The following is a 14,199-nucleotide window of genomic DNA, read 5'->3' on the forward strand; positions in this document are numbered from 1 at the left end:
TAACCGGGTCATTGCAGCAGATTTCAATGCAAGACACCCTACGTGACCACCCATCTCCCATGCTACAGTCAGCAAACTGCTTGCTAAGTTTGGTGAAACTGGTTCAGTGTTGGATTTGCCAAAATGTGGACGCAAGAAAACTGTCACTAATGAAGAAACATCAGTGGCTGTCCTAGCTTCATTCAGCGTAGCACTCGCCGCATGTCACTGGAGAGTGGATTTGTCGAACATCCCTTCGGCGGATATTAGCTACTCACAAATGGCACCCTTACAAACTCCAGCTACTGGAGCATCTCAGCGAGGATGACCCAGATCAGCGCACAGAATTTGCAGAATGGGCAAAACAAAAATTGGCACAGGACCCTCAGTTCACGCAGAAGATTTTGTTCAGTGATGAGGCAAACTTTTATGTGAATGGTGAAGTTAACAAACAAAACCACCGCTATCGGTCTGACACAAACCCACATTGGATGGATCCCTCCAAGACTGTTGGAACAACAAAAGTGATGGTTTGGTGTGGTATATGGGGCACAACGATAGTGGGTCCATTCTTCATCAATGGAAACCTCAAGGCCACTGGATATTTGAAATTGCTACATGATGATGTGTTTCCCTCTTTATGCACTGAAGCTGGCACGTTCCCTGAGTTTTTCCAGCAAGATGGTGCACCACCACATTATGGGTGCCAGGTCCGAGCATTCCTAGATGAACAGTTTCCTGGAAAGTGGATTGGTCGTCGTGGGCCAGTTGAATGGCCTACGAGGTCTCCTGATCTGACCCCCTTAGACTTTTATCTTTGGGGTCATCTGAAGGCAATTGTCTATGGTGTGAAGATACGAGATGTGCAGCACCTGAAACTACGGATACTGGATGCCTGTGCTGGCATTTCTCCTGCGGTGTTGTTATCAGTGTGTGAAGAGTGGGAGAAGAGGGTTGCATTGACAATGCAACACAATGGGCAGCACATTGAACACATTTTATAAGTGGTCAGAAACTTGTAAATAACTCATTAAAGAATAAAGTTATGTTGAAACCAAGCACACCATTGTTTTTCTTGTGACATTACCAATTAGTTTGATGTGTCACATGGCCCTCTTCCTATTGAAAAAAACAAAAGTTGTATCCAAGATGGCCGACTTCTAAATGGCCACCATGGTCACCGCCCATCTTGAGGAGTTTGCCCCCTCACATATACTAATGTGCCACAAACAGGACTTTAATATCACCAACCATCCCCATGTTATTATGGTGTATCTATATAAATGGCCCACCCTGTATACTGGGCTCCTTTTGGCCATGAAGGCAGTTTAACCTGTGACTCACGCGTAGGGCAGACAAATATCTGCAGCTGCATGAATAATCGTCTGTTCAGCTGTGCTGAAACTAACCGGTGAAAAAGCCTTGAGCAAACGCTTTCAGATCTGTGAACTGCATCTGTGGGGTCAAAGCCACTTTTTCCTATTTTTGGTTCATCCTCGTACAGCTATGCTTGTGTAATATTAGCTTTACAATGCACAAAAACGTGTGCTGGTCCGAGTTAACAAGAATGCATGAAAGTTATTGCCTTTTGCAAACAGGAAAAGGGATTTTTTTTGTTTAGAAAATGTCTTTCAGTTCAAAACGTTACCTGTAACGACTCCTATGCTGAAGCTTTGCATTTACCCTCTGACTCTACATCACTTTTTATTATCAGATTAACAATAAATTTTGTCAAAAAAGGTCAATCATTTAATAAATCTGCAAAATAGAACATATTTAATTCATGTAAGCTTTGAGTGGAGGCTTCACAGACTTCCTTCTGTTCACATATCACATGAGTGTCTTACTTGAGGGCAGATGATCAACCAGCCACACCAAGCATGTCTGTTTTTAACTTTGAGTGATATCAGTTTTATGAGCGTAATGTTTGTTGGTCCTTTACTGGATCTCGAGTATTTAATGTTCTTGAACAAATTGGGCCTGTTCAAGAACACTTTACACAAGCAGATGACTTCTGATGAAGATGCGTGGTGTGATGAGATTGCCATTGACCCCGTGTTGAACACTCTGAGTTCAGTGTCTCTCGGCCATCATTACACGTGTGAAGCGTGCACACCTGCCACACACCGGTGTGCAATCTCAAAATATGCTAAAACGATCTCTTAAATTGCTCAAGAAATATTGAGAAGCCCCGGGCTTCAAAAGCTGAGGGGAGAAACTGAGGATGTGAGCAAAAATGTAATAGACTGTAAATAAAAATCATATAAAGAGTATGTGTTTAGCATCCGATTCTGCCAAACGCGCTTTGCTGTAGCAGCAGGAGAAAGTTTTGGCAGAAGTCAGCAGTTTGCAAATTGACTGTGCAGTGTAGGTTTTTGCTTCCTGGCTTGAGAGAGAGTGTACCAGATATTTACTGAGCAGTCCAAGATCATCAGAGTAGCACATGCTAATTAGTTTAAGAATTTGTGATGTAAGAAAAGTGCTTATTCTTTCTTTGCCTTTTTTTCACGAGGCTTAATTAAAATTAGCCACTTTTCCTTCTGTTCATTTCTCGTACTTTTCCTGCTGCTGGAGAACAAACGTTCCCGTTGGGATTCATAAATCTTAAACTGTCAGTTACCAAATCTAATTTCTTCTGCAGCAGCTGCTCCTTCAAATTGACTGACAGCAAAAACCAACATGATATGACGCTTTTTCAATAGCAATTGCTTCCTTGAACTTTTGACTGTCAAAAACAGCATCTTCAACCCTGAAGACATTTTAATTCAATTAAATAATAACTGGTTTGTTTCACATTTTGGAAGTAAAAAGGTAAATGACTCGAGTCTTGGGCTCAACCAGGAATAGACAAGCCTGATGAAAACCATTCGGCAGAGCTCTACAAAAACATCCCTGCTGATTAAGAAAATTAACTGCTGCTCAGTCGCTGCCTTTCCACCTTCATTACCCTCGCACCGATACCAGCGGCCTGCAGCGTGAAGATGATCGTTCCCGTCATTTGCTCCCTGCACTTAGCCCAGAAGGCACTCAGTCATCCCGGCACTTTCACTTACTTTTTAGAAATAATTTTTATCCTTTTCTTCCAAACTAAGCACTTCCTTAGGCAACATGTTGCAAAGCGGGCCTGTGCGAGCACATTTCAGAAATAAGGGCATCACGCTCTGCTAAAATGTCAAGGCTATTTGGAAACCCGTAAGACTGTATAAAAAGCCATGAAGCTCGTGAGGCTGCAGTGTTCTCGACTGAGAAGTTGAAAGCTTTCTCGGCCTACAGTACAATGTGTGAAAAATGAGAAAAGGCCTCTGTGCTTAAAGGAAACTCGTGTTTCTAGAATATCATACATAAGAGTGGGACAGAACATCTGTGGTTGCCCATTGCTGTTTGATTGCTTTGCCTAATTTAGTTGTCTGCCTCTTTGGTAATTGAGCTCAGTGAATAAGTAACCAGGAACACGCACATACTAACTCGCAGGACTTTTATAATCTTTTTCTTTCTCATGGTTGCTATAGGGGTCGCCGACATCTCATCCTCCTCGGTCAGACCAAAGCTTCACTCCATATTTGAATCTTCTCTCTCAGCTTCCTTCTTCTCCTTCTCTTGCCTGGCAGCTCCATCTTTGGAGCATCCTTTGTCCAACATGCCCACACCCTCCTCTGCACATGTCCAAACCATCTCACCCGTGGCTCTTTGGCTTCATCTCCAAATCGCTCAAACTGAGCCGTTCCTCTGATGTACTCCTTTTTGATCTCGTCCATTCTGGTCACTTCCAATGAAAATCTTAAGGAAAATCTTCATCTCTTCCAACTTGATTTCCTGTCTTTTTTGCAGTGCCACCAAAAAAATGCATCACTGCAGGTCCCACTACCATCTTCCCTTCCACTCCTCCACTCTCTGTCACAGATCACCCCTGATGCTCATCAGCCTAAACTCTCTTCCTCACCTTCCTGTAGTGACCTGGAGGCGAGCAACAGAATATTTCACTCTCTTCTCTCGGCATCTACATCATTCATTCCTCCTTCCTCTTCAGCATACCTCCACCTCTTTACTGTGCACCTAGCCTTCCAGTACTTTTATTATTTCACTTTTATGCCAATCACTTGTTACATGCTTATACTCATGGCTATACTTATGTAGCAAGTCTACATTCCTGTGCACAACTAATTTCTGCATTCCCAAGCCCATGCTCTGGGAGTTTCCTGCTAGTCATCTACCAGCAAGTTTCCATTTTTTCCATCCACACACCACAGGCAGTGCACCCTGATCGTGTAACAGCATGAATTATTCCCGTTGCTGTTCGGTTCATTAAGAGGCTGCCAGGTGTCTTTCATCTGACTTCTTCATTTTGGTCCTTTGGCTTGCCAGTTTCTTGCAGCTTAAAACAATTCCAATTAGGTGGTTTTGAATTGCTTACCAGAACAGGATTGTGTGCGTACTGCCCAACCCTTTACGCAGTGCCACAAAAACAACATACAACAGTAAGTAAGCCTTCAGTTTAGTCACCAAATGAAAACAGAGCCATTCTCTGAAAATACAAACAAAAAGAGAAACACGTTATGAACATGTTTTTCTTTCTTTGACAGGAGCTACAGATAGAGATTTTTTCTGGATCTGCTTCTTTTCAGTTTTATATCCAACATCCTTCTTTCCATTTGCTCTCTCTTCCTGCCTCTCCAGCTCTATCCTGGCGTCTAGTATCTCCCTCCATTTGTATTCCTGTGTCACTCCCTCCATCTGCCCAATTCTACCTTAGAGTATCAGGGGAAAGCTGCACCTTATCTGACTTTTTCTCTATTACTATGATCAAATAGACATTCAAACCCCACCAAAAGCTACAGGTTTACTTGATGCTAAGGTGTCCTTGGCTACTGAAATGCGAGATCTCCAATGCGCCCATTGGAGTGCGACTGAGACATGTTGTATAAGTGCTTCAAGTGCTCAAGGAGAGCAGATCTATATAAGACCCATATACCATCCATGCATTTCATGTTTGTTGACTATAAGCTAGAGCTGGGCGATATGAGATTTTTTCATATCACGATATGTTTTTTTCATTTCAGGCGATAACGATATCTATCACGATATAAGCCAAATAACTATATTTGTAAGATTTAAATGTGCTGTTGCTCACAAGTAAAATGTAAAATAATCAGCAGCTTGTTTTTATTTAAATATTTATTTCCCATAATAAGTTCAACAGGGTAGATGTACTTAAGGAACATGAGACTTTTTCAGATAAATAAAGACAAATATTGCAAACTACACAAAAGGCAGCCACTAAAGCGTTTAAGTTTCAAAACAGAACAAACGAAACAGACTAAATTGTCAATTCCACTTAGAAACAAAATATTAATTCTAAAAATAAATCTTAGTTTGTTTTACAGAAGAACAGACAAAACTGACTAACTTTTGTCAATATCAAATAAACTGAGAACTAAAAGGAAATTCTCAATCTCTCCTTGTTGTATAGCTGAGCTTTTCAAACAGTTTTAACAGTTACTTTAGTCTGACAAAAGCCGAATGACGAATTAGCGCTTCCAGTCAGAGACTGAGGCTACGTCCACACGTACACGGGTATTTTTGAAAACGGAGATTTTGCGTTTTCGTTTTAAAAAATAATCCCGTCCACACATAAAGGCAGAAATGAAGGAAAACGCTGCTATGAACATGCCAAAGCAGCAGGTGGCGCTAGATTCCTAACCGTGCAGAAATGTTGGCCAATCAGAAGTCTAGAAGCCTCGGTGGGAAAAAGTAAACAAAGCTGGGGCATAGAAGCAGAACCGAGTCGTATGTGTGGAGGGACAGTAACTGTGTGTATATGTAAGCATTTAAACACTGCAGAGAGTACAATTAACAGTATTGTAGAAATTCATTTCACCGAAACAATAACGTGGCGCACAGTGTGACGCATGCACCACTTTATTGTATTTCCAGACTTGCTTTCGGCACATTTACAGTGCACGCTACTCTGTTTTTTGTCAGACTTGAAATAGCCGAAATACCTTCACACTACGGAACTTCTTTGGCTCTTCCGTTCGACAATCTCTCCGGCATTGGAACCATCATCTGTTTTCTCTTCGGTCACGCTCGGTTGATTTTTCTAGTCGGCACACTCATTTCCTCCATTACCCGCTGGCTGCTTCCCAAACAAACACACGTGTGGCTTGGCACTTGTGCTGTACGTAACAAGCCACGCAACGTGACGCTGCGGCTGTGATTGGTTCGGCTCTGCGCTACTTAATTTAGATTGGCTGACCTTTTTTTTTTTTTTTTTTTTTTTTTTAAAGAGGACGAGAGCGGCGAGGTCTATCGCGATAGCTTAATTTCTCTATCGAGTAAAAGTTATATCGCGATACATATCGTTATCGTTCTATCGCCCAGCTCTACTATAAGCTCTCCACGCCCCTGTTTTCTCCCCACCCGATCAGATGTCTGCCCGAATCCTTTTTTTTTTTTTTTTTTTTTTAAAGGGAGTTCTTCCTCCCCACCATCACCGCTTATTCAACATTCATTACCTGATGGCTCAAGTTCTGTTCCATATTTGCAGAGTTGTTCCTCATAGAAGAAAATGGTTTCTTATTTATGTTGTGGTGAACTGAACTGTGAAAAACATTGAATCTATTTGAACTGAATATTGGAAATTAAGTCAATGGCATCTTTGGCCTTACAGATTTGCTTCATCCATCTTTAGACATTAGACATTCTTTTGGAAATAAGACCAAGTTTGTAGGAAGTTGTAGCTTTTGACAGGTAGCCCCAACTACCACCAACTCTTTGCCATTTCTATGTGGTTATGCATGCACTATGATTTTAGTACATTTAGGTGCTACTTCACTGAGATGAAGAGTAGGAGCTATTTTTCTCCTCTGCTGATGATCCGTCCAAACAGCCTTTCTGATAATGTCTTTATAAATGCTCTGAAGGACGCCTCATGCTGCCCACACGTGCTGTGGGAACATTCAAACTGTGCTGTTACTGAACCAATCCTTGTAACTCTCCATCATAACGGTAACAGGACTTGGGGACAGGTTGACAGTTTTAAAAGCAGCACCTTTTCCCACTGCAATAAAATATCCCTTTTTACCCTGATGTCTCCCTCAGAGGAAAAAATATCCATCGAGACGACAGATAAGAAACGGCAAAAGAAATTCTAAGAAAAATGTTGCCTCTCTGCTCTGGACACCCTCTCAATATCAGCAGCTGATTCCAAACTGGGTGTTTCAACAGAAGAGTTCACAAATCTGTTCCAGTTTTTACAGCATTTCTTGCAGTTCACCTGGGAATACTGAGGGGATTAAAAACAACACTGTTGTTCTCCAAGTTCAGCATACTCAAGCACACACACAATCTCTCTAATTAGGGCTTCGTGTTCTCCATTTCTTAATCCATTTTTATCCTCCCCACCAAATGAGACACACCTAAAATTAACCTGAATCAGAGGAAGTGTTGGCATTTATTTGGCAGCACTCTGAAGAGAGCTGAGCAGTGTTAAATTAGACTGTACAAGCTTTGAATCAAAGCGATTTGTGTATCGATAAAAATAAAACAACTATTCTCATTTAGACAGATGAATGCCCATGAAGCAGCTTTATATTTAACACTTGTTGGTAGAAAAACCTTGAACAACTCTAAAAATAAACCCAGCATTCATCTTCTCTCAGACTGGGATCCAAACTTTTTTGTCTTTTGAAGAATTTCCAGAATTTATTGTTTATGGAGAAATTGAATCATATATTTTAAATAAAATACATTCCCAAGATGCTGACACGGCTCCTATATCATCCAAATAAAAGTCTCTTTATGACACATTGACTAGTTTATAAACTACTCAATAACACTTGCAAACAGCAGTATGATTCAAATTCCAGGCTTTCAAGCTTTGCATCAATATAAACAGACAGTAAAGATGTCTGCAGTGCACCTGCTTCCACTAACAGTGATTAAAAAGCCTTGGCCACAAGTTTGAAACCGAGTAATACCACTTATGCATATAATCACAATGTAGCTTAGGAACTATATACAACAACTATATACAACAACTATATACACATCATCATTTTACAGCTGTAATTATCGTCAGCGTATGACAAAGAATTCCTTCCTTTAAAATGTAAAAGCAATAAAAACAGCATACGCTCCGTGATTCAAAGTCAGGAATTCAGATTAAAAAAGCAGTGCAGAGCTTTTCATTTGAAAAGCTGCATCAGGATGACAGAGTCTGTGAGAGCCAAGTAAGTATAGTGCCAGTTTACAGTCAGCTACCAGTTAATTAGGTGCACCTGGATAAAACGTATGCAGGCTTGCCCTTTAAACAAACCCTCCTTCAAGAACCTCATCGAGTCAACTTCAGAGTCATCCTGGAAACTAATTTATCAACTCCATTTGTGCATACTGACTATAAATAAATAAATATATTAATTTCAGTGTGTCTCTATTCAATTACTTCCAAGGACACTTGCATGTAGTATCCCACATGCACTCCCCTGAAAATGATGAGAGTTCAGCAGTGTTGTTCACTCCAACAGAAATCAGCATGTTGTCTGATGCAACATAAAGCAACGAGGTACCGAGCTGTACCTCCTGACTGGCTGTGCGGTTAAGTGTCCAAACCGAGACGTCTGTGCTCCAGTTTTGTGAGTGAAATTGTGAGAGAAGCAATTTTTAAAAAGAACAGAATAAATAAAAAATCTTCCTTCTTTCATCACGCAGCCAAGATGCCAACTACTGAGGATGTGAGGTACACAGCGCTGCTGTGGGGAAGTCTTCACTTATGTACACACAGATGCAGCTGAACTGGATACAAAATAAATCCCGTTGTCATCAATAAAACCTCAGATTCAGCCAAAGCTTTGCCGTACCAGTGTTCAGCTGGACGTCGTTTTACAGAGCTGTAAAAGCCAAACGCGTCAAAGCCTTAATCAATAAATCAAGAAAATGTCAGCCGCAACCAACCACAGGCTACCACACTGGCCACACGAACAGCTCCAGTATCAGTTATATCAGATCCTGTGTGTGGTTACGTGTCTCTCTCTGCACAGTGAGTTATGAACCTGCATGCAAGCGAAAACCGCATAAAAAGGTCGATTTGTTTCCCCTCAGGGGAAGAAGTTCAACTGCTGTGCTCCGCCGTGCATAGCTAGAATTTTTTGTCCCACAAGCAAAAGACAAATACCGCATTGTTAAAACATGATTTATGAAAAGACATCATTCATATTAATTTGCAGATGCATTAATCTGCATCTGTTTTTCATTTCAGAGCACTTTTTTGTCATTTGAGAACAAAACCGGTGCAGCTTTTTACTGCTCCTGCTGACGGTGATTGGTCTTTAATGACACGCCTTCCTGCAGCCATCACTGCTGAGGGACCCTTGAGCAAAGCACGAGACAGCCGATCCATCACAGAGGTGTGACTGTGGGCAGCTGTGTGAACACCAGAGAAGATTGCGAATTCCTCGTCAAATTTCCCGGACAAATCAAGTCTAAACTGGAAGGTCTCTGCAGCAGCTCTGTGCAAAGGTGAAGCCTGAAAGCGCTCAGCCTGTGGCGCGTGGTGTGGGATTGTCATGTTCAAAGAATTTGCTAGTTTATTCATTTTGTTTGATTTTTGCAAATGATGAAGCACAAAGCTGCAGATTCAGTCTGATATCCCACTCTCACAGCAGTCATCATATCACACTTCAGTTCACATCGTCTCTCCCAACTTAGCAAATTTCTCACTAGGTGTAGCAACTTTCCCGTCAGGAGGAGTGTAGAGAAAAGTTTAGGGCTCTCGCTGCGCCACACCGGAGGTCAGCACAGGGACAGATTTCTCTCTGCGAGCAGCTCACAGCGGGGCCGAGAGACAAAAGACGCATTCTGTGGCTCCGCAAGCGATTGTTAAAATCACAGCACAGCCATCATCGTAAACGAACCACACTGTGGCAGAAAAACTAATCGTGTGTGATTTTGTAAGCAGCCTCCAGCAGTGGCCAAAGCTTTAAGTCTGCTGACTGCTGCCGAAAAAGTTAATCAAACCAACAAACTAAACAACTAAATGTGATAGTCACCGTCAGACCCAAACCAATTTCCCTCTTTTTAACGATGAAGCTACTAATAACAGGTGGAGACAGTGTAGGCACAGACTCAGGATCAGTTCTGGATCTTACCTGGTCGTGTGGTGTAAATGACTTTGTAGCTTTCAAACTGTCCTTTGGGTTCTTTCCAAGACACGTGCAGCTTGGTGGGGCTCAGGACTTTGGTACGAAGCCTTCTTGGTGATGAAACTAGACATAAAAAAAACCAATACACAGCTTTACACAATAACTGTCAGTTTGATATTTAGTGTATAAATGTGCAGAATGAGTGGTTATAAAACTCCTTATCATGCACCATCAACATCCAATATTTTGCTGTAATATTGGAAATGAAACTGATGTCATCATTAATTTATTAGTAGATTGTGTCCATAACAATGGATGGAGTTCAATTTAGCCGACTGCGCGACATGGTGTCATACAGCTGCAGGAAAACGTTTCAGTCCTTTCAGATTTCCACATTTCTAATTAAAGACGACCTAAAGCATCATGTGATTTGCATCACTTCCTCCAAATAAAATGCTCAAAAAGTACAGAAAGTTAAGTTTATGTGTCATCCAGTCACAAAAAACCTCTGGCTTTTTGATCTTCAGCAAAAATTCAAAGAACTAAGAATAGCTTTGAGCACCACTACTCCTCTGTAGCTACCAAACTGATACATTTACACTCTTTTGCCTTTGTAAATATGTAACATCAAAATATAACTTACTGGGTTACATTTGATTAGTCTCACAGGACTGTTGGTGATTCACACAGATAAAGATTCTGTCAGTTGTAATATTCACCTATTGTGTATGTGCAGGTATAATTTTATAAATTCAATATTCAAAAATAAAAAAAACTCCTTTGCATCTATTTTTTGTGACAAAAAAAATGATGGATCAATATAATCAGCTGCCTTTCCATGAGCCTTTCACCTCCAGCAGACTCCACCCTCATGGTGTTTTGCTCTCCGCCTGCTGCAACTTCTGGTTGGAACTACTCTTCAGCTCAAAGATGGCGGAGCTGGAGTCCGTACGATCTTTACACAACAGACTCACTGAAGAAGCAGCAGAAGGATAGCCAGCTGACAGAAAAACAAGGAACAGGAAGAGCTGGGGCTAGCTGACATTTCAAAATAAGAGCAAGGAACCTGTCCACTTCTAAACTGAGCAAGGTTGGCATTCTTTTGGATCATTTTGGCAGCTGTTAATTTATGTCTACGTATATCTGGTAAACACTGAATTCTGTGAAAAAATGATGATTTTTTAGTTCATATTTATGCAAAAATATCTCACCAAAAACTTTCCCCTGCAACTGTACGCAACAAAACGTTTCCCCTTAATTAGTCACATAGAGCATCGGCGCTCAGGAAGTTTTACAATCTGCACGTTTCACAGAATCTGCTCTCCGTCTGTTTTACTTCAACACACTCGTTCATCCGCTGAGCGCAAAACACAACTGTGACTGACTCGAGTTAGATTGAACTCCCTCCAGAGTTATGATGGCGTCGAGGCAGGCGATCCATCTGTGCTTTTAAACCGTAAGGAAAGAGGAGAAAAAAATAAGGAAGGATAAATTGTATCTCATCCAAGTAGAGGATACACATCAGAGAGATTAGCTTGCACAGATGTCACATTAAAAAAAAGCCCCAAAAGTCCCATTTTCCTCCTTTTCCTCATCCTCGTCTTCCTGCTCTGTGCTTGTCTCCTGTCTGCATCAAAGCGACACCCCTGCCTCTCATCCTGATTAGTTGTTGTCCCCGTCCGCACCCTAGAGGGCTACATATCCCCCCTTTCCCGCCTTCCATTCTTCACCTATATTCATTTTCTCCAGCTTACGTGCTCACTGTCACCTCATCCTCATTTTCTTTCCCTTTTTATTATTTTTTTCTGCATCTGTGCTTTGAAATATGTCAGGGTGAGAAGAGGATAACAAAAAGGAGGGAATGCGACTTCTTTTTAACTGTTAAGAGAAAAAATAACAAAGGAACCAAAAGGAAAGACGCTGGAATAGCATCTCCACACTATTCCTCTCCTGTCCTCAGCAGGAGCACCTGATCCACTGAGCTGCACAATGTCCACACACACTTTACAATGGCCTCAACCTGTGCACAAAACCTCTGAAAGGTCAACAACACTGCATTGGGAGAACTTTGTTTTCACAGTTCACCAAGCGTGTATGTGGCGTTGTTGTGTTTTTGCATAGACGCTGGTTTAAAACACAGGGATAAGGCTATTGTAAAGCACTGCAACGGCAGAAACCACATTTCCAGAGTCAACAACCAAAACAGCCTATCATTTCCACACCAGCAGCGCCAAATCCCAGATAATAAATATGTATTATTCCCCAGTTTACTTTGGTTAACTGTGGGAAAAAAAGAAAAGCCAGGGGGTGGAAAATAAGATATGAAACCCACAAACTCGTCTCTGTGTTTGTGTACTCATTATGAGGTGAGCCATCTGCTGCTGCCGACTTCTTTAAATACCTACACGGAGATTGACGCCTGCTGTAGCTCAAAAGCTCAAGAGCGGAGTAAACAAGAGCCTTGTAAGAATGGTTCACCCAAAAAAAAACAAACTGTGGGTAAAGTCACCTCTTACAGAATTCTTTTACTGCTTTATATCTGCATGTGTGCATGCCGCTTTCTCCAGGTGTAACATGATAACGTATATCAATGTTAAACATGAAACTGGCACGTTTGAAGAGAAAGTAACAGTTTTAGGTCGATTTAGATGGCAATCAAAGATTTAGTCAAGCCGATAAGGCTCATCACCCCAATCCTCTGCAGCATTTTGAGTGAACCACCTCTTTATGCAAAGAGATTATCTGCAGAAAACTACTCATGTAGGTATACAAAGAAACTTGAGCTCAGCACAGGAAGGATAATCCTGATTTTAGTGGAGAAGATATGAAGCTGGTGCATTCCACAGCAGACAAATATACAGAAACACACATAAGGAATACAGTACCAGTGATTGCACCAACCTGCGGATGAGAATGAGGGCTGCATGGGATTTCGGCTCAGGTATTACAGATCTCTGTCTTGGAAACAAAGGATGCTCTCTCGTCTGAAGAGAGCTGCTCAAATCCCAAATGATTCGAGAAGCAGATTTCGCACGGCTCTGTTTGTAGTGTGGTTGAACTCGGTCGCGTGTTCCCGTGTGCCACATCTGCATATGTGTGCATTAATTATGTATACGTGTCCGCAGCTGGAAGCAAGCGTTTTCTGATGTTTCCACATTAAAAAAAACATTCTTCATGCATTTTGTTCCGGGGAACTCAGGTGGTTGTTTTGAAACCTGCCGATTCCTTTGCAGCTCCATGCACACATGCCTTTTACACACACACTCACAGAAAGCCGTGGATCTTCTCTGCAGGATTGTATTATCACGCAGAGACAAGTATTGGACGGCGAGCGAAGAGCCTGGTGACGACAAAAGGCCTCACCAGTAGAGATGGGAACTTAATTCTCATCTATTTTTCATGGAGAATCCTGTGCAAACAGCCGAGGATGGAGAAGGGCCCCACCGCACCCTCCGCGAGCGGTGTGGCAAGCCGGAAGTGCAAAGTTTGAAGTGCATTTAAAGTCAGTGAGAGCAGACTAAAAGGGCAATATTAGGCAAAAGGGCAACAGTGAGCAGAGAGGAAAGAATAAGGAATGAGAAGGTTTAACAGGAACTATTAAAAAACAAGCTGGAGAGTTTTCTGCAAATCAAAGTCACTTTGAAAAATACTCTGACACTGAGGTTCTTGTTACCAAACACACTCTCATCTTAAAGATGCAACACAGGACATTTTAACACCATTTTTACACATCGGGATAATTACTGCACAGCACTCCTTATTTTTCCTTCCCATACCTAACACCACGGCTTGAGGTGGAAAAGGTCTTTAATTGTTTTACACCACAAAACAAGAAAGCAGTGCTGAAGGCAAACTGTGCTGTCAGTGACGGAAATGAATATTGGAGCTCAACAGGTTTGAGTCACTGCTCATTTCTTTTGCTAGGAAAATGGGAAAAGCTAGGGGTGTCCAACTCCAGTCCTCGAGGGCCGGTGTCCTGCAGCTTTTAGATCACCCTGGGTCAACACACGTGGATCAAGTGATTAGTTCATTACCAGCCTCTGGAGAACTTGAAGACATGTCGAGGAGGTAATTTAGCCATTTG

General features: G+C 41.7%; 1 protein-coding gene across 3 annotated transcripts in view; it reads right to left on the bottom strand.

Annotated features, from left to right (window-relative positions):
* col14a1b (collagen, type XIV, alpha 1b) overlaps positions 1-14,199 on the bottom strand; it is a 170,480-nt gene that overhangs the window by 150,034 nt on the left and 6,247 nt on the right. For all 3 annotated transcript variants that reach the window (XM_085445109.1, XM_085445108.1, XM_085445107.1), the window contains exon 3: positions 10,122-10,238. In XM_085445109.1, coding sequence (XP_085301235.1) covers positions 10,122-10,238 — 117 coding nt within the window. The remainder of the gene's footprint in view (positions 1-10,121; positions 10,239-14,199) is intronic.

Source organism: Copadichromis virginalis, linkage group LG22, assembly GCF_057382275.1.
Source record: "Copadichromis virginalis isolate Kocher_CV1m ecotype Utaka linkage group LG22, C_Virginalis_male_GT1.1, whole genome shotgun sequence".
NCBI lineage: Eukaryota > Metazoa > Chordata > Actinopteri > Cichliformes > Cichlidae > Copadichromis > Copadichromis virginalis.